This window comes from Staurois parvus, unplaced genomic scaffold (assembly GCF_062004578.1).
Source record: "Staurois parvus isolate SC_StPar_1 unplaced genomic scaffold, SC_StPar_1.0 ptg002274l, whole genome shotgun sequence".
Taxonomy (NCBI): domain Eukaryota; kingdom Metazoa; phylum Chordata; class Amphibia; order Anura; family Ranidae; genus Staurois; species Staurois parvus.
In genome coordinates this window covers 240,001-265,917 of record NW_028320070.1, presented here as the reverse complement: position 1 = coordinate 265,917, position 25,917 = coordinate 240,001, and the positions used below count along the sequence as shown (strand labels likewise).

The window sequence follows — 25,917 nt, the reverse complement described above, 5'->3', positions numbered from 1 at the left end:
CTTTTGGCCCCTTAACAAGTGGGAGGCACATATGCAAACTGTTGTAATTCCTACACCGTTCACCTGATTCGGATGTAAATACCCTCAAATTAAAGCTGACAGTCTGCAGTTAAAGCACATCTTGTTTGTTTCATTTCAAATCCATTCTGGTGGTGTATAGAGCCAAAAATGTTACAATTGTGTCCATGTCCGAATATTTATGGACCTGACTGTACGTTCCTGGAATTAGCTGTTAGGTGTCAGTGGGTGCTGCAGTGACCATCAGCTGGAAACCGTAGACATTCAAAGCTGAAGATATGTCACCAGCACACCAGAGATTCCCCAAACGGTTTCCAAAGCTTCAGTGGCCACGCTAACGAAAGGCAACATTTGAAGCTATGCAGGACCCCTTTCCTTTCCTGATGTTAAAAAAGGTCCTGCATGGCTCCAAAACGTTGCCTTTGTTAAATATGCTGTGACCACCAAATAAAGCTTTGGACCCATTTAGAGAATCCTTGGCGTGCCGGTGACATCTTCAGCCTTGGCCTTTATGAACTGCACCAAACGGAAGCTGATGGGTCTTGAATGTTCCATCTAAGACCTGCTACATGAATTTTGAAACTGCAATAGAAGTTTTGTTTTGTGCTTTTGGCTTTTGTGGAATCTGGTACCAAAATGCCCCTTCTTGTTTCATTTCACAAGAGGCGCAACCTTAGGATGGCCTGTGCACCCCGCAAGAGAAAGGAGAAGTTTTCTCCTTTGGAGCTGGAGATTTTGGTGGCCGAAGTTACCAAGAACCACTCGAAACTCTACGGAAGCGAGAGGGTCAACCTTAGCCAGCCGGCAAGAGAGAGGATCTGGTTGGAGATCGCCAAGAAAATCAATTCCGTGGCAAGGTCTCCGAGAACCACCAGAGATCTGAGGAGGAGATGGGACGATATGAAAAGACGGACTAAGGAGAAGCTGGCTATTATAAAGAGATCTGTTGTATCTGGAGGCTTAAGTAGGAGCCCATCGGGAATGCATAACGATACGAACAGTGATGTTTATCCTGGATATGGCAACGATGATGACGAAGATGACCATGATGACGTTGATGTGGAAATTGATGCACCTCACATAGCTCTGGAGCTTCAGTCAGGTAATACAGGCAGAAGGGGGTGGCAGTCATTTGGCTTGGAAGTGGTAGCAATGGTCCGGTTGGTACTGTAGTTGGCATGGCATTAACTGTAGTTTCGGGCTTAAGTGGGTACAATTCTAATTTGCTCTCGAGTGTAGTTGGTGCTGAAATGATTTATGCCCTTTGAGTTCTGATTCATAGCTCAAGCTACTATCGCTTAAATAATTACCAAACAAAACCTCTATGAGATTTGGACAAATAAGTGTTTTACATTTCTATCTCTGGCTACTGCTTTTTTTTTTTTCTTTCTTTTTGAAGTCAGTAATTTTATTTTTTTTATTTTTTTTTTATTTATTGTTTTAATTCCCACAGATGAAGAGGAAAATGGCCCAGGTTGCACGTGGGTGCCTCTTAAAACTATAGAAATGGTCACCACCGAGCCAGACCTGTCTGACCACCCGGTGATTATTCAGACTTCAGCATCATCTCCGTCACCTCCTTCCTCCCCTCAAATGCAGGCGAAATCCACCTACATGAGAAGGCTTTCTCAGACGCCTCCGCACCCGCGCCGAAAGCACGAAGTCTCCGAGTTTGAGAAGCAGCTCATGGAGAGTCAGATCCAGCAGAACACCCTTTTGTCTTCTTGGTACCAACAACAAACTTCTTTAATGGTGCAGCAGAACCTCATCTTAGAAAACCTCGTGGAACAAAGTAGACGATTAGCGGATAATGTTGAGATTTTAAATCGGACCTTGGAGAGGATGGTGGACACTAACCATTCTCGCAGGGGAGCTGGTCATTTTGTAAAGGATCGAGCGCCAGGTTCATCAACCAGGTCTTCCTCTCGAGCATCGGGGGGTGGTGAACCAGGGGGACAGTCTGGAAATGAAACTTATTCTGGCATGATTCTAAAAGTCGAGGAGGAACTGTAAGGTCTTCTGTACCGAACTCTTGGGGGAAAAAAAAAAAAATACCCTCCTCCTAGAACAGCTTTTTGTATTCACGAAAAATTCTATGAACATTTTTTTTTTTTTTTTTTTTTTTTTTTCAGTAGGTCATTAGAAGAGAAATACTTCCCTTATACAATGCATATATAGAGCCATTTTTGTAGGTTGTGAGATATACTGTGCATATTTTCTATTTGGATTTATTGGTTTGTGAGGAAATATTTTGTACGTGTTCTTTTTACTCCGAGATAATATTTTTCGTAACAAAAGTAAAAAAAAAAAAGAAAAAAATTTCTTAAAAAAAAAAAAAATTAAAATCCTATTTATCGTGCAGGGATAGGTAAGCCTCTCAGGCTGGATTGAATGCAAAATCCTGTATGCTTAGCTTATGAAAACATTTTGCTGGATCTATACTCACTAGCAGCATTACAGGACTAATCGAAGTCCCCAGCCCCCCCCCCCCCCCCCATGTGTGCAATTTCAGGTTTACAGATAAATCAAGTCCGTTTACAGTCTAAAAGAACAAAAACCCAAAGATTATTTCCTTGAAAGTTTTTTTTTTTAATTTTATTTTTCATGCAAAGCATTTCTGCTTTGGAATGGCACCTCCTTACAAGTACCTGTGTAGGGTGTCACTACTAGTCTGGGCAAATCTGATGATAGGAAAAAAAAATGTATTCTGTACATCTCTGCAATATAGATACGCTATCAAGTTTTTTGTTTTTTTAAGAACCCACAGGAGATACAATATCGATAGGCAGGCAAAGAACAGGTCATATCTAAAGAACTATCCACATAGGACTTCTCCACTATCAGCTCCACACCAACAATTAGGCTGAAGAGTGCGGTATGTGTACAATAGCTCTGTGCCCTCCACATTGCAGCCTGGGGGGGCCCAGCTGTGGTCTCTTTCTTGCTTTTATCTGGCCCTTGGGGTACTATTTCATCCACTGATACCAACAATATGGCTTAATTACCCCCACTGACACCACTGAAGGGACACAATTTCTCCCAATAACACCAACAATGGGGTCCAATGACTGACCACACTTTCTCCCAAAAACACCAACAATGGGGCCTACCAACAGCAATGACGGGACACAATTTCTCGAAACAACACCAACAATGTGGCACAATTTCTCCCAGTGACACCTACAGTTGGGTCCAATAACAGCAATGATGGGACACAATTTCTCCCAATAACACCAACAATGGGGCCCAATGACAGCAATGATGGGACACACTTTCTCCCAATAACACCCACAATGGGGTCCAATGACAGCAATGATGTGACACACTTTCTCCCAATAACACCAACAATGGGGCCCAACGACATCATTGGCGGGACACACTTTCTCCCAATAACACCAACAATGGGGCCCAACGACAGCAATGGCGGGACACACTTTCTCCCAATAACACCAACAATGGGGCCCAACGACCGCAATGGCGGGACACACTTTCTCCCAATAACACCAACAATGGGGCCCAACGACCGCAATGGCGGGACACACTTTCTCCCAATTACACCAACAATGGGGCCCAACGACATCAATGGCGGGACACACTTTCTCCCAATAACACCAACAATGGGGCCCAACGACATCAATGGCGGGACACAATTTCTCCCAACAACACCAACAATGTGGCACAATTTCTCCCAGTGACATCCGCATTGGGGTCCAATAACAGCAATGATGGGACACAATTTCTCCCAGTAACACCAACAATGGGGCTCAATGACAGCAAGGATGACACAATTTCTTCCAATAACACTGTAACGGAACCGACCCCAGACTGCACTTCGGTATTTCCGTTAGACTACCGCTTCCCCGTCTGAACACCGACAACAGATACCACAGCAGACCATACAAGACTAGACGACACCAATCTTGAAGTAATGCAGAAAGTAGACTAATTTATTTTAACACAGATACAAGATATATACACTCAGGGGACAGTTCCCCCTCCCTGCATAATGACACAGGGCGGGACAATCTACATTTAGTAACAAGAGACACACCAGCAGACAGTCCCAGCAGCAGGGAGGGCTGCTAGAGACACCCCCCTCCAAGCCAATACACAAACACAAAATCCCATAATAGTTTGCTCCCAAGACACACAATAGAACAATGGGATGCAACCATAACACCAAACAATCCACAACCTCCCACCCCACCTATCTTCTACACATGTCTACACAATATTAGGACAGGTCACCCTGTACCCCGAACAGGCACAGGGTGACTTACACGTAAGAGGGATATGGGGAGCTGAGACGAGTTTCCCCACCCCTCCAAAGTGAGCTGGGTTCCATGGGCCCCCACCCAAAGTAACTCCCTGTCAGGGCTCCGGGTATGACCAGAGGTATGTGAACTGACGCAGGGAAACGCAGGCTTCAGATATGTTATAAACAATATAATTTATTAATACTAAGAATACAAAACGCAGTGCAATACTAAAACATAAACACAGTGCAAACGAACCAAACCACCCACAGATAATACATACAATGCAAGCGTAGTCAAGCAGGCCGGGTCAATAACAATCGGGCAGGTAGGTACAGGAGGAGCAGGCAGAGAGTAGTCAGGTCACGAGCCGGGTACAGCAACTAACAGGCAGGTAGGTACAGGGGGTCAGGCAGAGAATGGTCGGGGTCACAAGCCAGGGATCAAACAGGAGAAGTCAGCAGAGGTCAGGATCAAGCAGGGTAGGCAACAAGTCAGTCAGACAGGAACAGGAATGCAGGTAACAAGATACAGGGGCCCAGGAAAATCACACACCAAGGCACAGACTGCAGGTCTGGCTACCCCTTAAATACACCTCCGTAATCAGCTTCAGGTGTTTGGCTGGCTGCAGGGTTGAGTCTCTGATTGCTGAGAGCACCCGCTGGCCAGCCCAGGTACTGCAGCCCACAAGGCAGGTGAGTCCCACCATTACTGGCAAGTCCATTCCTGACACTCCCGTCACAAACACCAACAATGGAGCCCAATGACTGCAATGATGGGACACAATTTCTCCCAACAACACCAACAATGTGGCACAATTTCTCCCAGTGACACCCGCAATGGGGTCCAATAACAGCAATGATGTGGCACAATTTCTCCCAGTGACACCCGCAATGGGGTCCAATAACAGCAATGATGGGACACAATTTCTCCCAATAACACTAACAACGTGGCACGATTTCTCCCAATGACAGCAATGATGGGACATAATTTCTCCAAATGACACCAACAATGGTGCCCAATGACAGCAGCGATGGGACACAGTTCCTCCCACTGAAACCAAACTTGGAGTCAGTGGGTTTTTTTCTCCATTGATGTTGGGCCTTTTCTACTCCTATTAGCCATAGTTCGGCCCCTCATAAAGTCTGAAGGACAGTAAAATGGCCCTTTGTTTAGAAAGTTTGGAGCCCCCTGCAATAGCAGATCCAAGAGTCATACAGAACTACAGGCTTAAGGGAGCGTTACTTGAAGAAGTGCTTGTATACCAAGACCCTCAGGCCTCAAGGAGACAGTCTCTGTATGCACTGATATATATATATATATATATTTGCCCACAGCAGGGCAAAGGAGGGATGGAACTGGGGGTTGGTGGGGGTTCTGTATCGGTATCTAGGGGGCAGCGTAACGAAAAGCAAGGCTCAGAAGCCCTTGGAGGTGTCAGACGAGACTAAACCATATGTCTGTGGGTCCATAATGGCTCGAAAAGTGGGGGAGTACGTGAATTTCATCCAGTAAAATCAGGCTTTGTTGGATCTTTCTTCCCTATGGTTAGCAGAGACTCCATCCAATGGCTCTCATTCATCTTGGTGAACCACAGCCAGATAGAAGGTTCCAGCACAAAGGTACGCAGGCCTTCGACGCGCTCAATAAATGTGAGCATTTTGTATATTTTCAGTCACTTAGGTGTTACATTTAAAGGCTTCCATAGGCAGCTCTATATATGTCAGTTTAAGGATCCAATGGCGGACCTGGGCCCAAAAGACGGTCAGCCTAGGGCAGGACCTGAAGACTTGAAACTCTTTCCAATCTTTTATTCCAGGGGACGGAAAAATTGGGTCGATCGCAGTCTGCCCTCAGGTGATGGGTGGATCGCGACCAAGCTTCCCTACCCTTCTTATCTGCTCTGGGGCATTCAAATCTACAGAATAAATCAGAACAGGGAAGGGTGCTGACTCCTCCCCCCATGTGTCGTCACTGGGATTTCAATTGGAGGTGGGTGGGGCTTAACTCTCGAGCCAGTGAATGGGGCTCTTTATCAATAAGCATTCAATGCCTTATGTAGTGAGAAGGCATGTCCTGAGGAAACCCATCTGATATGCTGGCCCTCGGTGCACACCAAGCAGGGTGTTCGATTCTGGGCAGGTCTAGTCTAATAATGCCAGGCTCTGGGTTCAAACAGGTACTCCCCCCAACCCCCCACCACCACCATATATACCGTACTGCAGTTCTGGTATAACAAACTTGGTGGCTTGAGTTGAGGCTCTTCTGTAAAACCTACTCATTCCCCTTACTGGGCCAGGGTAAGAAGTCCAGTTCTCACTACGGTTGGCATCTCAATGATTGCTGAAGAGAAGCCTCTGCTGCAGGTAAACACTTTGAAGCTGCAGGCTCACAGATAGTCTAACAGGGCCTTCTGCTACCAGTGTTGTCTCTAGGGCCCCCGTATGGGGTGATGGGGTCCATATTAACACAAAATAAATGCCAGCATGCAAAGGAGATTACAAACAACATGGCCCAATAGCCAGAACTTGGTCCTGTATCCTCCACTACGCTTACTTTGTAACTATGCCTTGCTGAGTTATCTCCTTAACCCCTTTGCGCTGGCGCCTCCTGGCCCTTTAAGAGTTTCAGGAGGCGGGGCCGGGTTTTAGGGTCATGTGACCGCCGTGAGTCGCTGTCATGGCAATTGCATGACCAGAAAAGGTCCCGATTGCAAGGGGAGATCGGAACCTTTCCGTGAGTCAGGGACATGTGCTGGGAGCGCACAGGGCGCGTGCGCTCTCAGCACATATGTATTTTCAAATGGTAACAAATATGAATTTCTGGAATTCAGCCACTTTGTGCTATATGCATGCATGCTATGGGATACGTCTAATGAGGTGCATTCCTCCTCCTGGAGCTCTCTATTTACTTCTGACACGTTTATCGCACTCTTTGAGGAGACACTCGGGGCTGTGAGAGGAGAAAACCACAGAGTAGCTATGCCTGCCCCTCCTCTCTGCTGCCCATTTACAGAAGCCTTTGTATTTTGTAAATGAGCTCATATAATACAAAGGCTTTCTGTGATTCGGCAAGACGAGGGAAGGGGCGGGCATAGCAGCTACTTCGACTCTGCACTTGAGCTGACACTGCTTGAGTGTTAGAGCTCCCGGAAGTTATCTTCAGATGTAAAGTAAAGAGATTAAGTCCTCAGGGTTGCAGGCACCTTAACTCGTAGTAGTCCCACATATTTTTTTTACAAAGTAGCTGAGTTCAGCATTTAAAAAAAAAAAAATGGGCTGCTCCAGGGTGATCTCTGAACTCTTCCATGTTTGGGCAGCTCTCCAGGGTTTCCTACCACTGTTCATGTAAAAATGGTGCAAGTAAAACGGGGCGTACTCAGGCACTTCTTGGGAATTTAGTGCAGCAGAGGGAGGATTTGTCAGCAGGAGGTCTACAGGACGTCCGGAGCTCACTACAGGAAGCTGGGGGCTCACTATAGGAAGCTAGGAGCTCACGACTGGAAGTCGGGAGCTCACTACAGGAAGCTGGGAGCTCACTACGGGAGGTCGGGGGCTCACTACAGGAAGTCAGGAGCTCACTACCGGAAGCTGGGAGCTCACTATGGGAGGTCGGGGGCTCACTACTGGAAGTTGGGGACTCACTACCGGAACCTGGGAGCTCACTACGGGAGGTCGGGGCTCACTACTGGAAGTTGGCGACTCACTACCGGAATCTGGGAGCTCACTACGGGAGGTTGGGGGCTCACTACCGGAAGCTGGGAGCTCACTTCGGGAGGTCGGGGCTCACTACTGGAAGTTGGCGACTCACTACCGGAATCTGGGAGCTCACTATGGGAGGCCTGGGGCTCACTACAGGAAGCTAGGAGCTCACTACGGGAGGTAGGGGGCTAACTACAGGAAGTCGGGAGCTCACTACGGGAGGGCGGGGGCTCACTACCGGAAGCTGGGAGCTCACTACGGGAGGTTGGGGCTCACTAACGGAAGCTGGGAGGTCTGGGGCTCACTACAGGAAGTTGGGAGCTCACTACAGGAAGTCGGGAGCTCACTATGGGAGGTTGGGGGCTCAGTAAAGGAAGTCGGGGGCTCACTGGATTTCTGTCAGGTCAACCGATCTATTTTTCTGGAAGGAAAAAACATGGTGTGATGAGCTTGTATTGCAGAGATGTACTGAATGGTTTTCTTTTGTTGCCCAGAGATGCCCGTCGGTCACTAAATTTGCCGATGCCTTACAGTGAAACTTCCAGGAAAAATGATAAGCGAAGACACTGGATATGGATTTTGGGTAAATCCAAAAATCTGTCGTTCTGTTAGAGATGCTCTTCACTGGGACACCCTTTAAGGAAAAAAAAAAAAAGTAGACTCAGAACTGAGAATCCACATCTAGACAGTCTAATGAGCACGCCGAAGGTTCAAGAGTCCAAAACCTCCAACGCAGACTCCCCCTTCTTCAGGCCTCGTAAGCTGTAGGACTCTAGGTGGCACAATCACGATTTGCTGAAACAGAATCCAGGAGTCCTGTGATTGCGTCATCTACCAGAGTCCTGAAGGAGGAGTTTGTTGGGCCCCCGTCCCAAAATGCGTTCTGTTGGGGGCCCCCCGAAACGCGTTGGTTGTTTTATGTTCTCCAGTTGTGAACTATTGCTGTAATGAAAAGATTTTAGAATGGTGGACCTTTTGTTCGGCGATTCCGCGAGGAAAGACGATGACGTGCTGAACTCTGCAGCTTACCACCCTAAATTCTAGCCTCTTGTAGATCGAGTTTCTGCTTTTTTGTTGTTGTTTTTTGGTCTGTTTGTTTGCTTTTTTTCTCAATCCAAAAAGATGCATTTGGAGAAGTCAAATGATCTCTTGATGTTAAAGGCCAGCTATCCATTGACAGGAAAAAAGAAACATTTATTACTTCAGGTGGATACTGTACATTTTTTAATGTTTTAACAATTGCCGCAGACATGGGACCCATTCACACTTTTGCATTGCGCGCTGCGGTGTCGTTCAGTCTCAGAAGCTCCCCTGTGCACAAAGCACGCAGGACACCTTACCGCCCGACCTTCAATTGTGGTGCCCGCGTTGCAAAAAATTGTTTTTGCTTTAAAAGCTTTGATGGGTCGCCAACCCCAATTCATTCGAATGGACCGCCATAACGAATCCTCAATACCGAGTGACTGCAATGCACCGATGTGAATGGGCCCCGATTGTACTTGGTAACACCGTTCTTCCATGGGGTACTGCACAGGAAGTACCAACGCCTGTAGGAAATGGCTGAATGAGATGAAAATTTGTCCCAGAAAGTGTTGTTACTGACACCCAACTATTCACCAACAAAAATCTTCCCGATTCCCCTCGTAGTATCAGATTTTATCCATGGATTTACCCGTAAAAGCCTCCCTTGTATAGACAACAGCTACCAGGTGCCACCATATTGGATGTAATGTCACCAGACTCAGAGCTGCCGCTCAGGTGTCACCCTGTGGCAGAGGTCTCCAAACTTCCTAATCAAAGGGCCTGTTTACTGCCCTTTACAAGGGCCAAACTGTAACCAGCGGGAGTGTCAGTGGGAGGAGAAAGGCCCCATCACTGGTGTCAGTGGGAGGAATAGTACCCCATCACTTGTGTCAGTGGGAGGAATAGTACCCCATCACTGGTGTCAGTGGGAGGAATAGTACCCCATCATTGGTGTCAGTGGGAGGAGAAAGGCCCCATCACTGGTGTCAGTGGGAGGAATAGTACCCCATCACTGGTGTCAGTGGGAGGAATAGTACCCCATCACTGGTGTCAGTGGGAGGAATAGTACCCCATCACTGGTGTCAGTGGGAGGAATAGTACCCCATCATTGGTGTCAGTGGGAGGAATAGTACCCCATCACTGGTGTCAGTGGGAGGAATAGTACCCCATCACTGGTGTCAGTGGGAGGAATAGTGCCCAATAATCAGTGTCAGTGGGAGGAATAGTATTCCAAGGGCCAGATAAAGGCAAGTAAGGGGCCACATCCAGTTTGCAGACCACTGCCCTATAGTATTCCCTGGTGGCAGTGGGAGTCACTAATTCCTCAGGCTTGGTGGCCAGTGGGTGTAAAACCATTACATAGTGCCCAGTAGGAGGAGGAATAATGTCCCATCATTGGTGTCAATGAGAGGGAATAGTGTCCCATCGTTGGTGTCAGTGGGAGGAATAGTGCCCCATCATTGGTGTCATTGAAAGGTATAGGGCCTTATCCTTGGTGCCAGTGGGATGAATAGTGCCCTGTCATTGGTGCCATTGGGAGGAATAGTGCCCCATCCTTGGTGTCATTGAACGGTATAGGGCCCCATCATTGGTGTCAGTGGGAGGAATGGTGCCCCATCATTGGTGTCAGTGGGAGGAATAGTGCCCCATCATTGGTGTCAGTGGGAGGAATAGTGCCTCATCATTGGTGTCAGTGGGAGGAATAGTGCCCCGTCGTTGGTGTCAGTGGGATGAATAGTGCCCCGTCGTTGGTGTCAGTGGGAGGAACAGTGCCCCGTCGTTGGTGTCAGTGGGAGGAACAGTGCCCCGTCGTTGGTGTTAGTGGAGGAACAGTGCCCCGTCGTTGGTGTCAGTGGGAGGAACAGTGCCCCGTCGTTGGTGTCAGTGGGAGGAACAGTGCCCCGTCGTCGGTGTCAGTGGGAGGAACAGTGCCCCGTCGTCGGTGTCAGTGGGAGGAACAGTGCCCCGTCGTCGGTGTCAGTGGAGGAATAGTGCCCCGTCGTCGGTGTCAGTGGAGGAATAGTGCCCTATCATTGGTGTCAGTGGAAGGAATAGTATTCCAAGGGCCAGATAAAGGCAAGTAAGGGGCCACATGCGGTTTGCAGACCATTGCCCTGTAGTATTCCCCCTTGCTTCTTCCCTGGCTGCTACTCAAAAGGTTATGTAGGGAGCGGTGGAGGAGCTGGAGCAGCACAGACAGTAATTAGATGTTCCTGGAGGAGAGGGGTGTGACATACAAGGAGTGAGGGGGCTTTTCTAGGGAATTGACAGTCAAATGTTCTATCAAATTCCATGGCAGAGAATAAACAAGACATAAAAGTGCTGCCAGTATTTCAGATTCTTCCCTCGTTCACCTTTTGTATTTCTTCATTTGGTGAAAGTTTCTTTTTAATTGTAGCGAATTCTTTAAATACTTTTATGTTGCCGTTTTCTATGGTGTTTAGATTTATTTGACCTTAAAAGGTTCCACCTCTAACTGCACTACCCTCTAACGTCCAGGAGGGGGCGCGGTCCCCGCGGACGCACAGCCAGTGTGGTGTACTTCATTACAATTGGTTTTTCTCGGCATTTTCTTTGTTTTTTTTCTCCTTTTATCACGACTTCTATTATTGTGTCATTACTACTGTTGTTGTTTTTGCTATTTTCTGATACAGAATATTTAGAATTTTCCTAACAGTTACTTTTTCCTTCTTTCCTGCATGTCAGTAACAAACGTTTCGGGGGCGGGATTTCAGTCATTGATGGCAAAAGCGATAATGTTGCCCATAAAGGGGATCTTTGAGTATCTTTGAGAGTCTGCATGAGTCGGTTCCTGCCGCGTCGCCATATACACAGCACCGGAATTATCGTTTTCTTTGTAACAAACAAAAATTCTAAGTTTTCATTAAAAATCAGTCCTTGAGCTTTCATCGGTGACTTTGTTTAGGCTAAGATGATGTCCTCAGTCTGCTGCGGGCAGGAAGATGTGTTTCCTCAGTCTCTCCTCCCCCAATGACTTTACCTAGGCTGAGATAATATCTATCATCTACTGCGGGCAGGAAGATGTGTTTCCTCAGTCTCCCCTCCCCCCCCACTAACTTTGCCTAGGCTGAGATAATGTCCATCATCTACTGCAGGCAGGAAGATGTGTTTCCTCAGTCTCCCCTCCCCTCCCCCACTAACTTTGCCTAGGCTGAGATAATGTCTTCAGTCTGCTGCGGGCAGGAAGATGTGTTTCCTCCGTCTCTCCTCCCCCAATGACTTTACCTAGGCTGAGATAATATCCATCATCTACTGCAGGCAGAAAGATGTGTTTCCTCAGTCTCCCCTTCCCCACTAACTTTGCCTAGGCTGAGATAATGTCTTCAGTCTGCTGCGGGCAGTAAGAAACTTTCCTCAGTCTCCCCTCCCCCCAGTGAGTTTGCCTAGACTGAGATGATGTCTGCAGTTTGCTGCAGGCAGGACAATGTATTTTCTCAGTCCCCCTACCCCTCACAATGAGTTCACCTAGGCGGAGATAATGTTTTCAGTCTGCTGCAAGCAGGAGGAAACTTTCCTCAGTCTCCACTCCCCCAGTGACTTCGCCTAGACTGAGATGTCCTCAGTTTGCTGCACGCAGGAAGATGTATTTCTTTAGTCCCCCCTACAATGAGTTTGCCTAGGCTGAAATGTCTTCAGTCCACTGCAGGCAGGAGGAAACATTTCCTCAGTCTCCCCTCCTCCAATGAATTTGCCTAGGCTGTGTTAATGTTCTCAGTCTGCTGCAGGCAGAAAGATGTATTTCTTCATCCCCCCCCCCCCCCCACACACACACACACACACACAATTGACTGCCTAGGCTGAGATAATGTCAATCTGCTGCAGGCAGGGAGGAAGCTTTCCTCAGTCTCCTCTCCCCTCAGTGACTTTGCCTAGGGTGAGGTGATGACATCAGTCTGCTGCAGGCAGGAAGAGGCATTACTTCAGTCTCCCTCTCCCCCATTGATCAGGACGTAGATGGTGACCCTGAATGTTAGGATGGTCACCCGTGTTTAGCAACTGATGCCTTTTTCTTTCTCAGAGCATCTTCTCATGACATTTAAGGAGCATTTGAACCCTTGGGTCCCTTTGCTGCACTACTACCATGCAGTGCAGAGCCCCGGTTGAGAGAATGGCACCTGGGGTGCACTGCGGAAACTCCTTGAAGAAGGAAAGCTCTGGCCCAGCGTTGCTCACATTGGTTGGTTAATTTTGCTATAGCGATAGGTTTGCTCAAGGAGCATTCTGGGCAATGTGTGAGGTCCTCTTAAACACACAAAGCCCCACCCACTGACGCCTCCCCTTTGCCATGCTCCCTAGTTCCTCCGTTGGGGTCTGGAAGCCAAAACCCGGGTAAGCTCCATGTTAGTGCCCAGCCCAAGAACTGCACCATGGGGTGGAAGGAAAGACCACATTTTCCCCCATGCCTGGAAACCCTGGGGTATATCCCAAAGCCTGCATTGGGGGGGGGGGGAGCATGGCAAAGGTGAGTAGTGTTGGTGGGGATATTTTTTTGGGGGGAGGGGCAATATTAAACATTTATTTTGAAGGCGCCACTAGCTTTTAGCTCTTCAGCTTGGTGTGGGATAGGTTTTTCCCGTTGATCAGAATGAAATTTGCTGACTTTTCCATTTCTAACCCAAATAAAGCCCATCCTTCCATGCCGATCAGTTTTTCATCCATCAATCCACGACTTTCATCGTTTCCCGACTCTTACGATCTTCAGATCCATAAAGTCAAATTCTTAAAATGAGCCATCTTCTGCCCGGCACAGCAAATCAGGGAGGAGCTTGATGTCTCTGTGAGCGTCATTGTGTCGGTATTGAATTCCAACTTCCCAAAGTCTCAGGTCTTCCCATCTTCTTGCACAAATTGTCCTATAACTGCTGGGTTGGTCTGCTGAGCAGCCAATGGGAACGCTGCTACTGAGGAATCCTACAAATTCACACCGATATCCCCAACAAACGTCTTCTTTCAGGTCTAGATGGAGTATGTAGAGCTCGTTCACTCACTGAATTCTTATATTTCTTAGGGACCCCATTACCGATATCTCCTAGTCGTAGTTCTTGCCCCTCTCACCGTCCAGCTCAGATGTTTGGGTGTCCTCACTGTAGCATTCTCCATAATAGAAAATAAATCGGGCAGCTGTGCAATTCTCGGACATCAAGTGGAAAGGTTTATGCTCTGGAGTCCCAGAAAGTGTAACTCCACCACACATTGAAAAATGAAATATCAGTTTAGAAAAGACTAAACCAAGAGGAACCATGGCTGGATAAAAGCCTTAAAATTCAGTAAATAAGTAACCCTAGATTAGTGCTTGGGGATCCCCGCTCAGGCTGTTGATGTCCTATAGGATGGATGCTGCTGAAACAGTAAGGATGCAGGCTGGGGGTGGGTTTGTCCAGAGCCAGAGCATGCAGGCGATTTCAATAGTGGTTTTCTGGCTGCCGCATACCTCACCCGGCCATGTAGTAGACAGATGAGAGGCCTCAGCTCAGTCTATCAAGACCACGCCCCCAACATGTTTTGCTTTGCCCGTGGGACCTAATCATGGAGGACCTCCCTGATTAAGCCCCAGGGGCGAAACATGCTGGGGCATGGCCGTGATGGACTAAGCCGAGGCCACTTTTATCTGTCTACTACATAGCCGGTTGAGGTGTGCAGCAGCTGTGAAATCTCCGTTCACATTGACTGCAAGAAGAAAATAGGCTTTAAAACAAAAGCCTCCACTGATCTCTGAAGCAGCAGGCACTGTGGAGTCATTAACCCCCAGTCTTCCAGTTTCGTATCTGCAGCTCAGATCACCCCGCTCTCCCACTAGTGACTTGGCAGCCTTCCAGCCCTTTATTCTGCAGGGTAGGTGAAGAGAGAGAGGAGTTCTGTGACTGGAGTTGAGCGACCTTCATGCTTCTCTTGTACAATTTGAGGATGAATTGCTCCACAGTGCCTGCACTACAGAGGTTAGCAAGGGCCTGTTTTTAAGTGTATGTAAATGCTAAGAAAATAGGTCAGTAAAGTGTTGCCTTCAGTGATGCCCTATTAGTTGAACTCCATTTGTCATTAGTGGTCTCATATGCAATTCCACCTCTTCGGCCTATCCCTTCTTCTTGTCCATGGTCCGTTAGCAGGCCTGGTGCTGGGGGGGGGGCCCTCATACAGAGTACTACGTTCTTGTGTGTCCCAAAACAATGAACATAGTATCGCACAAATGCCCCACAAACCAGTGTCAGATCAGCATCAGCGATGGACTACTGCAAGATGAACAGGATCAACTTGTCAGGCTCTAGTAGACTTCAAGAAAATGGTGACCGTCTGCACGCGGACACAGACTCCCTGTTGTATTAATATGAATAGGTTGCGTAAAAGATGGCTTCGTCTCCTGTTCTCCAGCTGTAGAGGACTCTACGATTCAGACCTGAAAATGGCGAAACGTGTCCGAGGAGTTCTCTACAGGTGGAGAACAGGAGGTGAAGCCATCTTTTACTCATTCATATTTATGTAACAGGGAGTTGGTGTCTGTCTGACGGTCACCATTTTCTTGAAGTCTACTAGAGCCTGTTAAGTTGATCCTATTCATCTTGCACCAGTTTTTTCACATGCTAGTACGACTGACACGGGTTTGACGGGCATTGGCGTGGTACTATGTTCATTGTTTTGGAACATACAAGATTTGAAGTACTCTGTGTGCGCCTCCCCCCTCCCCACAGCACTGGTCCCGCTAACGGAGTTTTGACAACCATGGATAAGAAGAACGGATAGGCCGTCAGAAAGTAATAAGAGGAGGTTGCATAGGAGAACACCACTGACACATGGGGGTTTATTTACTAAAGCTGGAGAGTCCAAAATCAGACTCCCTTCTGCATAGAAACCAATCAGCTTCTAACCTCAGCTTGTTCAATGAAGCTTTGGCAATGAAACCTGGAAGCTGATTGGTTTCTATGCAGAAGGGAGTCTGATTTTGGACTCTCCAGCTTTAGTAAATAAACCCCATGGAGTTTAACTACCAATAGGGCATCGGTGAAGGCAACACTTAACTTACATTTTTTTTTTTTAGCATTTAAATACACTTAAAATCAGGCCCTTTGCACTAACCTCTGTAGTGCAGGCACTGTGGAGCAATTCATCCTCAACTTGTACAGAAGCTTGTAGAGGTCTCTACGATTAGGACTCGAAAAGAGTGAAACGTGTCTGAAGAGTTCTCTACAGGTGAAGAACAGGAGATGAAGCCATCTTTTACCCATCCTCTTCATATTTATGAAACAGGAAGTTGCATGTGTAGAAGGTCACCATTTGGTTACAATCCGGTGTGTCAACTTCCACCCCCCCGGCACTTGCCTAGGTGTTCACCGTTGGTTGCTGTAAAACAGTCTCCTCTCACTCATGTTCACCTGCCGAAGAACTTGAATAACAACATTGATTTGTGAGCTAAGCGCAAGGCATGTCAAGGAAGGACTCATGCAGGGAGATGCGGTTGTATTGCGGCTGTCATGTGACAGTAATCGCACATTTGCGTCTGGAGCGCAGGCGTTTCTGGAGAAGCGTGCACCGAGGTACGGTTTCAACCAATAAAAGTTCATATTTAATAAAAGCATTTTCTTTCTTCTTCTTTTTTTTTTTTATCTAATGGACCAGCGATCCAACGGTTGGGGAACATGGAATGCAAAAAAAAAAATGAAATTGAAAGTTTTGTTCTACTTTTAAGAATATTTATTGCTCGTTGTGTAAAAATGTTTTAAAGTCTATAAACGAGGCTGTAAGTCCCTTCCAGTCCACAGGTTCCATGAAAGATGTAGCTTTTCCCGTTGTGAAGAGATATATGGAGGAATTCGTAGTCCCTCCCACACTGTGCTATGTAAAGGAACATCAAGGACCCTGTTAAAACATTCTATGGTTTTGTGTGATGTATGGTCAAACATTTGTGGCCATCACACCTTGGATGAACTTGTTCCAAAACAATGGCCAATAATATGGAGTTGGACCCTCTCTTTGTGGCTCTAACATCCTTCTGGGAAGCTTTCCACAAGAACTTGGAGAGGGTGTCTGTGGCAGCATGTGCCCATCTGTGAGGTAAGGTACAGTTATGTTCAAAATATCAGTCAGACATCACTAACTGGATCAATCACTGTTTTTGGTGGAAATGATATTTCTACATGGCACATAATTTCCTAGCAGGTGTAGTAGAGTCATAGAAACCCAACAGACCCGACAGTCATGACATGCATGCTGCTGATTCTGTGTCATTGAATCACTCATTGAAAGGGGCGTGTTCAAAATAATAGCCGTGTGGAGTTCTATTAGTGAGGTCATTCATTCTTTGGTGGCAATGATTGCCCTTATTTAAGGAAGGAAGGCAGCAAATGTTGGACATGGTGGTTACAGTGCATTTCTCTCTGAAATTCTGAGGAAAATGGGTCGTTCCAGACATTGTTCAGAAGAACAGCGTACCTTGAATAAAAAGTTGATTGGAGGGGAAAACATATAAAGAAGTGCAGAAAATGATCGGCTGCTCAGCTAAAATGATGGCAAATGCTTTAAAATGGCAACCAAAACCTGAAAGACGCGGAAGAAAGCGAAAAACTACCATTGGAATGGATACACACAAATGATAGGGTCCAATGACGGAGCAGAATCCCTCCCAGTGACACAAATGATGGGGTCCAATGACAGGACAGAATTCCTCCCAGTGACACAAATGATAAAGTCCAATGATGGGGCAGAATTCCTCCCAGTGACACAAATGATGGGGTCCAATGACAGGACAGAATTCCTCCCAGTGACACAAATGATAAAGTCCAATGATGGGGCAGAATTCCCAGTGACACAAATGATGGGGTCCAATGACGGGACAGAATTCCTCACAATGACACCAAATAATGGGGCAGAATTCCTCCCATTCCACGTCTCCATCCACCTGTCCATCCTTCCATCCACGTCTACATCCATCTATGTCTCCATCCTATCCATGTCTCCATCCATCCATGTCTCCATCCACGTCTCCATCCATCCATCCACGTCTCCATCCATCCACGTCTCCATCCATCCATCCACGTCTCCATCCATCCACGTCTCCATCCTTCCATCCACGTCTCCATCCTTCCATCCACGTATCCATCCATCCATCCATGTCTCCATCCTTCCATCCATGTCTCCATCCATCCACATCTCCATCTTTCCATCCACGTCTCCATCCATCCATCCACGTCTCCATCCATCCATCCATGTCTCCATCCACGTCTTCATGCTATATTTTGCTGACAAATCACATTGAAAAACACCCACCGAAGCATTTCAAGACATGGCCATCTTAAATAAGGGCAGGCAATTCATGTTGCATCAAGTCCAAAAACGCCAGTTTGCTGCGTTTTACCGCATTTTGCTGCATTTTTCAACATTAGAGCATTTTTACAGCTAAAAAAACTTCTCTAGAAACCCCCTAGTGTGCGTGAGGACTTATGATCACCTAGTTGTTTGGCTCCTTGTTAAATCCTTAGTCTTCACGCACGCGGAAAGTTTTTACAGCGGATGTTTTTGGCTTTTGACTGGGTTGTTTTTCTACAGCCAGTAACCCCTCCCCCCCCCCCCCCCCAGCATGTTCTCTTCGGTGTCCACACACACACAGACTGGAGTCAACGATTTTTGGCTGAAAAAAAACCCAGAACTAGCGGGCTTCTAGAGATTTTTAGCTGGAAAACGCTCTAATGCTGAAAAACGCAGTAAATCGTGGTAAACCAGCGTTTTGGGGCTTTTTTTTTTACTTTTTTAAAAAGAAACAAAAGCAAACATGAAAAACGCTAATACATAAAATGCTAAAAAAAAACTGAAAAACTCAGTTTTTCAACATGACTTTACACAGCTAACGTTACCAGCGTTATCAAAACGCCCCCCCAGTGTGCATGAAAGCTAATAATAACAGAAATCACCCAAAAGGCCCAGGTCAAAAGTCTCCGCCCCCCAGATCAGATGTCTCCTCCCCCTGGAATTTTGGCCTTGGTACAGACACACACGGGGTACAATGGCAATTAAAGGTTCATTTCCCACATCTGTGACTTTTTAAATTGCAATTAGTGTCTGTGTATAAAGAGTGAATGAGTTTGTTCGCTCTCATGTGGATGCACTGAGCAGGATAGATACTGAGCCATGGGGAGCAGACAAGAACTGTCAAAAGACCTGCGTAACAAGGTAATGTAACTTTATAAAGAAGGAAAAGGATATAAAAAGATATCCAAAGCCTTGAATTAGCCAGTGTAACGTTCAATCACTTATTAAGAAATGGAAAATCTCGGGATCTCTTGATACCAAGCCAAGGTCAGGTAGACCAAGAAAGATTGCAGCCGCAAGTGCCAGAGGAATTGTTCAGGAGACAAAGTAAAACCCCCCCACAGGTTACCTCAGAAGAAATACAGGCTGCTCTGGAAAAAGACATTGTGGTTGTTTCAAGGAGCACAATACGAGAATACTTGAACAAAAATGAGCTGCATGGTGGAGTTGTTAGCACTTATTAGGAAGTGGAAAATGCAGAGATCTTTTGATCCCAAACCAAGGTCAGGTAGACCAAGAAAGGTTGCAGCCACAACTGCCAGAAAAATTGTTCGGGATACAAAGAAAACCCCCTACAGGTCACCTCAGGAGAAGTACGGGCTGCTCTGCAAAAAGACATTGTGGTTGTTTCAAGGGGCACAATACGACGATACTTGAACAAAAATGAGCTGCATGGTTGAGTTGCCAGAAAGAAGCCTTCGCCAATGCCACAAACAAAGCCTGCTTACAATATGGTCGACAACACCTTGACACGCCTCACAGCTTCTGGCACACTAATCTGGAGTGACGAGACTAAAATAGAGCTTTATGGTCACAACCATAAGCAGTATGTTTGGAGAGGAGTCAACAAGATGACCATCCCCACTGTGAAGCATGGTGGTGGCTGACTGATGTTTTGGGGGGTGTGAGCACTAAATACACGGGGAATCTTGTGAAAATTGATAGCAAGATGAATGCAGCAAGTTATCAGAAAATACTGGCAGACAATTTGCATTCTTCTGCACATGGGACGCTTTTTTTGGACCTTCCAGCACGACAATGACCCTAAGCACAAGGCCAAGTTGACCCTCCACTGGTAACAGCAGAACAAGGTGAAGGTCCTCGAGTGGCCATCACAGTGTCCTGACATTTCATATCATGGAGCCGCTCTGGGGAGATCTCACACATGCCGTTCATGCAAAGATTTTGCCGGGATGAATGGGAATCTCTACCACCGGCAAGAATTGGGGGGCCTCATAGATGACTATTACAGATGACGGCACGCTGCCATTGGTGCTAAAGGGGGGAATACACAGGATTAGAAACTTAACGGGAGGCAGATTTTCAAACGGGGCATTTCACTGGTTGACTTGTCGCCACGATCTGGTTTCTGATTGGCCCATTCTGGTATCTCCAGTCACAGAATAGGAATCCCATAAGAAATACAAGAAACGGGTTTTGCCGGCTCGCTCGTGTTTTCTTGGTATCAATATAAAGTGTAATGCAGACCATACATGGGTCGAATTCCAAACAAATTTTCTTTAGAAATTGGGAAATTTAGTACGTTCTGTAATCTGACGGCACCACCATTGATTTCGAAATTCAACCAACCGAGCCTTCAATTTTTCCTCGTTACAGAAAATAATTTTTGTGGCCAAGAATTTTCTTTTCTTCCCAGGTCACGGCTTTATAATCTCTCACACGATTTTCCCATCGTTGGTTCTAAATTTGTTCGTTTTTCAAAAGAATTTCCAACGTGCCCGATCACTCAAATTTCGATGGTCGCAGGAAAATTGGCCGTTTCTGTGACCCACTAATGGTGCGAAATTCGAACGAAAATTCTTAGAAAATATTTTCAAAAGAAAATTCTTTCGAAATTCGACCTGCGGAAGGCCGGCTTAAGACTTTACTTGATAGAAGAACATTCGCAAGGTGCTGCCGATCGTTCTTACGGGGAATATAGACCGTAACAATAAAGAGAATCCTAAAAATATAAAATGGCAGTTATCAGGGACAGCTTGGGTGTCGGCGCAGACGTGGTACCATGTGATAGAGGCCACAGATCATCGGTATGGAGCCGGAAGAAGCTCTCTGCATATAATTGGGTATCGCGTCCAATTAGGTTTCCCGGCACCAGGAGAGTTCATAAGAGGCTAATTGGCAGCCGGCTCCCGCCAATGACATATTTAGCGTCTTTGCTGCCCTTTTAAATAGTCGGATGACTGACAGGAGCTGAGAGAAGAGCACAGAGAACGCGCTTCCAAGATCTCATTAAATTTGGCATTCCAGGTATCCCTACTACGCCCAACACATCTTTAACCCAGCGCCCTCCAGAGGATAGGTCCGCCTGTTCAATGGCTCGGTAACACAAATTGCTAATCAGCCAATCACATGGCAGCAACTCAATGCATTTAGGCATCTAGACGTGGTGAAGATGACTTGCTGAAGTTTAAATCGAGCATCAGAATGGGGAAGAAAGGGGATTTAAGTGACTTTGAACGTGACACGATTGTTGGTGCCAGATGGGCTGGTCTGAGTATTTCAAAAACTGCCTATCTCCTGGGATTTTGCCACACAACCATCTCTAGGGATTACAGAGAATGGTCTGAAAAAGGGAAAATATCCAATGAACGGCATATGTGTGGAGGAAATTGCCTTGTTGGTGTCAGAGGAGAATGGGCAGACTGGTTCAGCTGCGACATTCAGATGGGAGGGTGAGAATTTGGCATAAACAGCATGAAAGCATGGATCCATCCTGCCTTGTATCAATGGTTCAGGCTGGTGGTGTCATGGTGTGGTGGATCCATCCTGCCTTGTATCTATGGTTCAGGCTGGTGGTGTCATGGTGTGGTGGATCCATCCTGCCTTGTATCCATGGTTCAGGCTGATGGTGGTGGTGTCATGGTGTGGTGGATCCATCCTGCCTTGTATCCATGGTTCAGGCTGGTGGTGTCATGGTGTGGTGGATCCATCCTGCCTTGTATCCATGGTTCAGGCTGATGGTGGTGGTGTCATGGTGTGGTGGATCCATCCTGCCTTGTATCTATGGTTCAGGCTGGTGGTGTCATGGTGTGGTGGATCCATCCTGCCTTGTATCCATGGTTCAGGCTGGTGGTGGTGGTGTCATGGTGTGGTGGATCCATCCTGCCTTGTATCTATGGTTTAGGCTGGTGGTGGTGGTGTCATGGTGTGGTGGATCCATCCTGCCTTGTATCAACAGTTCAGGCTGGTGGTGGTGGTGTCATGGTGTGAGGGGGAGTTTCTTGGCACCAGAAAGGTGGACCTAATAAAGTGGCTGGTAAGTGTGTGTACAGTTGTGTTCAAAATAATAGCAGTTTGTTGAAAAAAGTGACTAAAGCTGCAAATCCTTCTAATCCTTTTATTTCCATCCACACAAATGCATTGGGAACACGACACATTCTATTCCAAATCACAACATGAAGAAAAATACATCAAATTTGTGTTGTTCCTCTAAAAAAATGGAAGAAAAGTGAATATTAGACGGTTCAAAAAATGGCCGTGTTTGTATTCTTCTTTACAAACTCAAACATTCACTATATAAACTGAGAAATGTTTGAAGATTTTGCTTTCCTTTGAATGACTTCATGAATATTTGGTTGTAGTCGCACTGTTTCTGAGAACTGCTGTACATCTGTGTTGCATGGAGTCCCCCAACTTCTGGCCCCTGTGATCAGGTATTCCAGCCCAGGATGATTGGACCACATTCCACAGTTCTTCTCTATTTCTTGGTTTTGCCTCAGAAACGGCATTTTTGATGTCACCCCACAAGTTTTCTATTGGATGAAGATCCGGGGATTGGGCTGGCCACTCCATAACGTCCATCTTGTTGGTCTGGAACCAAGATGTTGCACGTTTACTGGTGTGTTTGGGGTCATTGTCTCGTTGGAACACCCATTTCAAGGGCATTTCCTCTTCAGCATAAGGCAGCATGACCTCTTCAAGTATTCTGATGTATTCAATCTGATCCATGATCCCTGGTATGCGATAAATAGGCCCAACACCGTAGTATGAGAAACATCCCCATATCATGATGCTTGCACCACCATGCTTCACGGTCTTCACAGTGTACTGTGGCTTGAATTTAGTGTTTGGGGGTCATCTGACAAACTGTCTCCGCCCACTAGACCCAAAAAGAACAATCTTACTTCCATCAGTCCACAAAATGTTGCACCATTTCTCTTTAGGCCGGTCAATGTGCTCTTTGGCAGATTGTAACCTCTTCAGCACGTCTTTTTCCCAACAGTGGGACTTTGCAGGGACTTCTTGCAGATAGCTTGGCTTCACATAGGCGTCTTCTAATTGTAACAGTCCTCACAGGGAACGTCACACCTTCTTTCATCTTCCTGGAGCTGATTGTTGGCTGAGTCCTCACAGGGAACGTCACACCTTCTTTCATCTTCCTGGAGCTGATTGTTGGCTGAGTCCGCCCCATTTTGGCTATTCTTCTATCCATTCCAATGGTAGTTTTTCGCTTTCTTCCGCGTATTTCAGGTTTTGGTGGCCATTTTAAAGCATTTGCCATCATTTTAGCTGAGCAGCCGATCATTTTCTGCACTTCTTTATATGTTTTCCCCTCCAATCAACTTTTTAATCAAGGTACGCTGTTCTTCTGAACAATGTCTGGAACAACCCATTTTCCTCAGAATTTCAGAGAGAAATGCACTGTAATCAGCATGTCCAACATTTGCTGCCTTCCTTCCTTAAATAAGGGCAATAATTGCCACCTGTTTATCAAAGAATGAATGACCTCACTAATAGAACTCCACACGGCTATTATTGTGAACACGCCCCTTTCAATGAGTGATTCAATGACACAGAATCAGCAGCATGCATGTCATGACTGTTGGGTCTGTTGGATTTCTATGACTCTACTACACCTGCTAGGAAATTATCTGCCATGTAGAAATATCATTTCCACCAAAAACAGTGATTGATCCGGTTAGTGTTGTCTGACGGCTAGTATTTTCAACACAACTGTATAGATCTCAGGCTTTCTCAGCCAAGGTACCACGTAACACTATGGTTCCTCCAGAAGATGCTAAGGGTTCTATGAGCAACGACAGACTCAGCTACAATCTACAATGACTACTAATGTCAAGTTGCAATTTCCCACTAATATTCAATGTATTTGGTCACTTTTCCACTGACCACCAATGTAAGGGGGTATTTCTCTACCGACCACCAATGCAAGGAGGTATTTCTCTACCAACCACCAACGTAAAGGGGTATTTCTCTACTGACCACCAACATAAGGGGGTATTTCTCTACTGACCACCAATGTAAGGGGTATTTCTCTACTGACCACCAATGTAAGGGGGTATTTCTCTACCGACCACCAATGTAAGGAGGTATTTCTCTACTCACCACCAATGTAAGGGGGTATTTCTCTACTGACCACCAATGTAAGGGGGTATTTCTCTACCGACCACCAATGTAAAGGGGTATTTCTCTACCGACCACCAATGTAGGGAGGTATTTCTCTACCGACCACCAATGTAAGGGGGTATTTCTCTACCGACCACCAATGTAAGGAGGTATTTCTCTACCGACCACCAATGTAAGGGGGTATTTCTCTACCGACCACCAATGTAGGGAGGTATTTCTCTACCGACCACCAATGTAAGGGGGTGTTTCTCTACCGACCACCAATGTAAGGAGGTATTTCTCTACCGACCACCAATGTAAGGGGGCATTTCTCTACCGACCACCAATGTAAGGAGGTATTTCTCTACCAACCACCAATGTAAGTGGGTTTTTCTCTACCGACCACCAATGTAAGGGGGTATTTCTCTACCGACCACCAATGTAAGGAGGTATTTCTCTACCGACCACCAATGTAAGGGGGTATTTCTCTACCGACCACCAATGTAAGGAGGTATTTCTCTACCCACCACCAATGTAAGGAAGTATTTCTCTACCCACCACCAATGTAAGGGGGTATTTCTCTCCCCACCACCAATGTAAGGAAGTAATTCTCTACCCACCACCAATGTAAGGGGGTATTTCTCTACCCACCACCAATGTAAGGGGGTATTTCTCTACCCACCACCAATGTAAGGGGGTATTTCTCTCCCCACCACCAATCTAAGGAAGTATTTCTCTACCCACCACCAATGTAAGGGGGTATTTCTCTACCCACCACCAATGTAAGAGGGTATTTCTCTACCCACCACCAATCTAAGGAAGTATTTCTCTACTCACCACCAATGTAAGGGGGAACTTCCCACTGACCACCAATTTAAGGGGGAATTTCCCTACTGACCACCAATGTAAGGGGGTATTTCTCTACTGACCACCAATGTAGGTTGTATCCTAATGTCTAACACATCTTTAATCTCTTCCTTTCTTCTGGCACCTTCCCCAACCCTCTAAAACAGGCACTAGTCACCCCCATACTTAAAACGCCTTCCTTCGACCTACCAATTTTGACAGTCTACGCCCCATCTTCCTGCTCCCTTTTTCCTTCTAACTCCTTGAACTCCTGGTCTACAACCGAGTGTCCTCCTCATTAAGAATAACCTTCTTGATGCCCCTTCAGTCTAGATTTCACCCTCAACACTCCATGGAAACCGCTCTCTTAAAACTTACAAACGATTTATTAACAGCTAAAACCAATGGACACTATTCCGTACTCCTACTTCTGGATCTTTTGGCTGCCTTTGATACGGTTGACCACCCCCTCCTCCCCAAAGAAAACTTGACTCCCTTGGTCTCCATGACTGTGCTCTTTGCTGGTTCTAATCCTACCTATCTCACCGCACCTTCAGCATCACTTACAATTCTTCTTCCTCCGCATCCCATGGACTTCAATACCGTTTCTACGCTGACGACACCCAAATCTACCTCTACCCCTACTTATCTCTCTACCCCTCAGCTCGCAACAT

General features: G+C 46.4%; 1 protein-coding gene across 1 annotated transcript in view; it reads left to right on the top strand.

The window, feature by feature from the left end:
- Positions 1–11,907, top strand: part of LOC149431416 (uncharacterized) — a 75,107-nt gene extending 63,200 nt beyond the window's left edge. The window contains exons 5-6 of the mRNA XM_089665622.1: positions 682–1,120; positions 1,472–11,907. Coding sequence (XP_089521748.1) covers positions 682–1,120; positions 1,472–2,031 — 999 coding nt within the window. The 3' untranslated portion in view covers positions 2,032–11,907. The remainder of the gene's footprint in view (positions 1–681; positions 1,121–1,471) is intronic.
- The last annotated feature ends 14,010 nt before the right edge of the window (positions 11,908–25,917 follow it).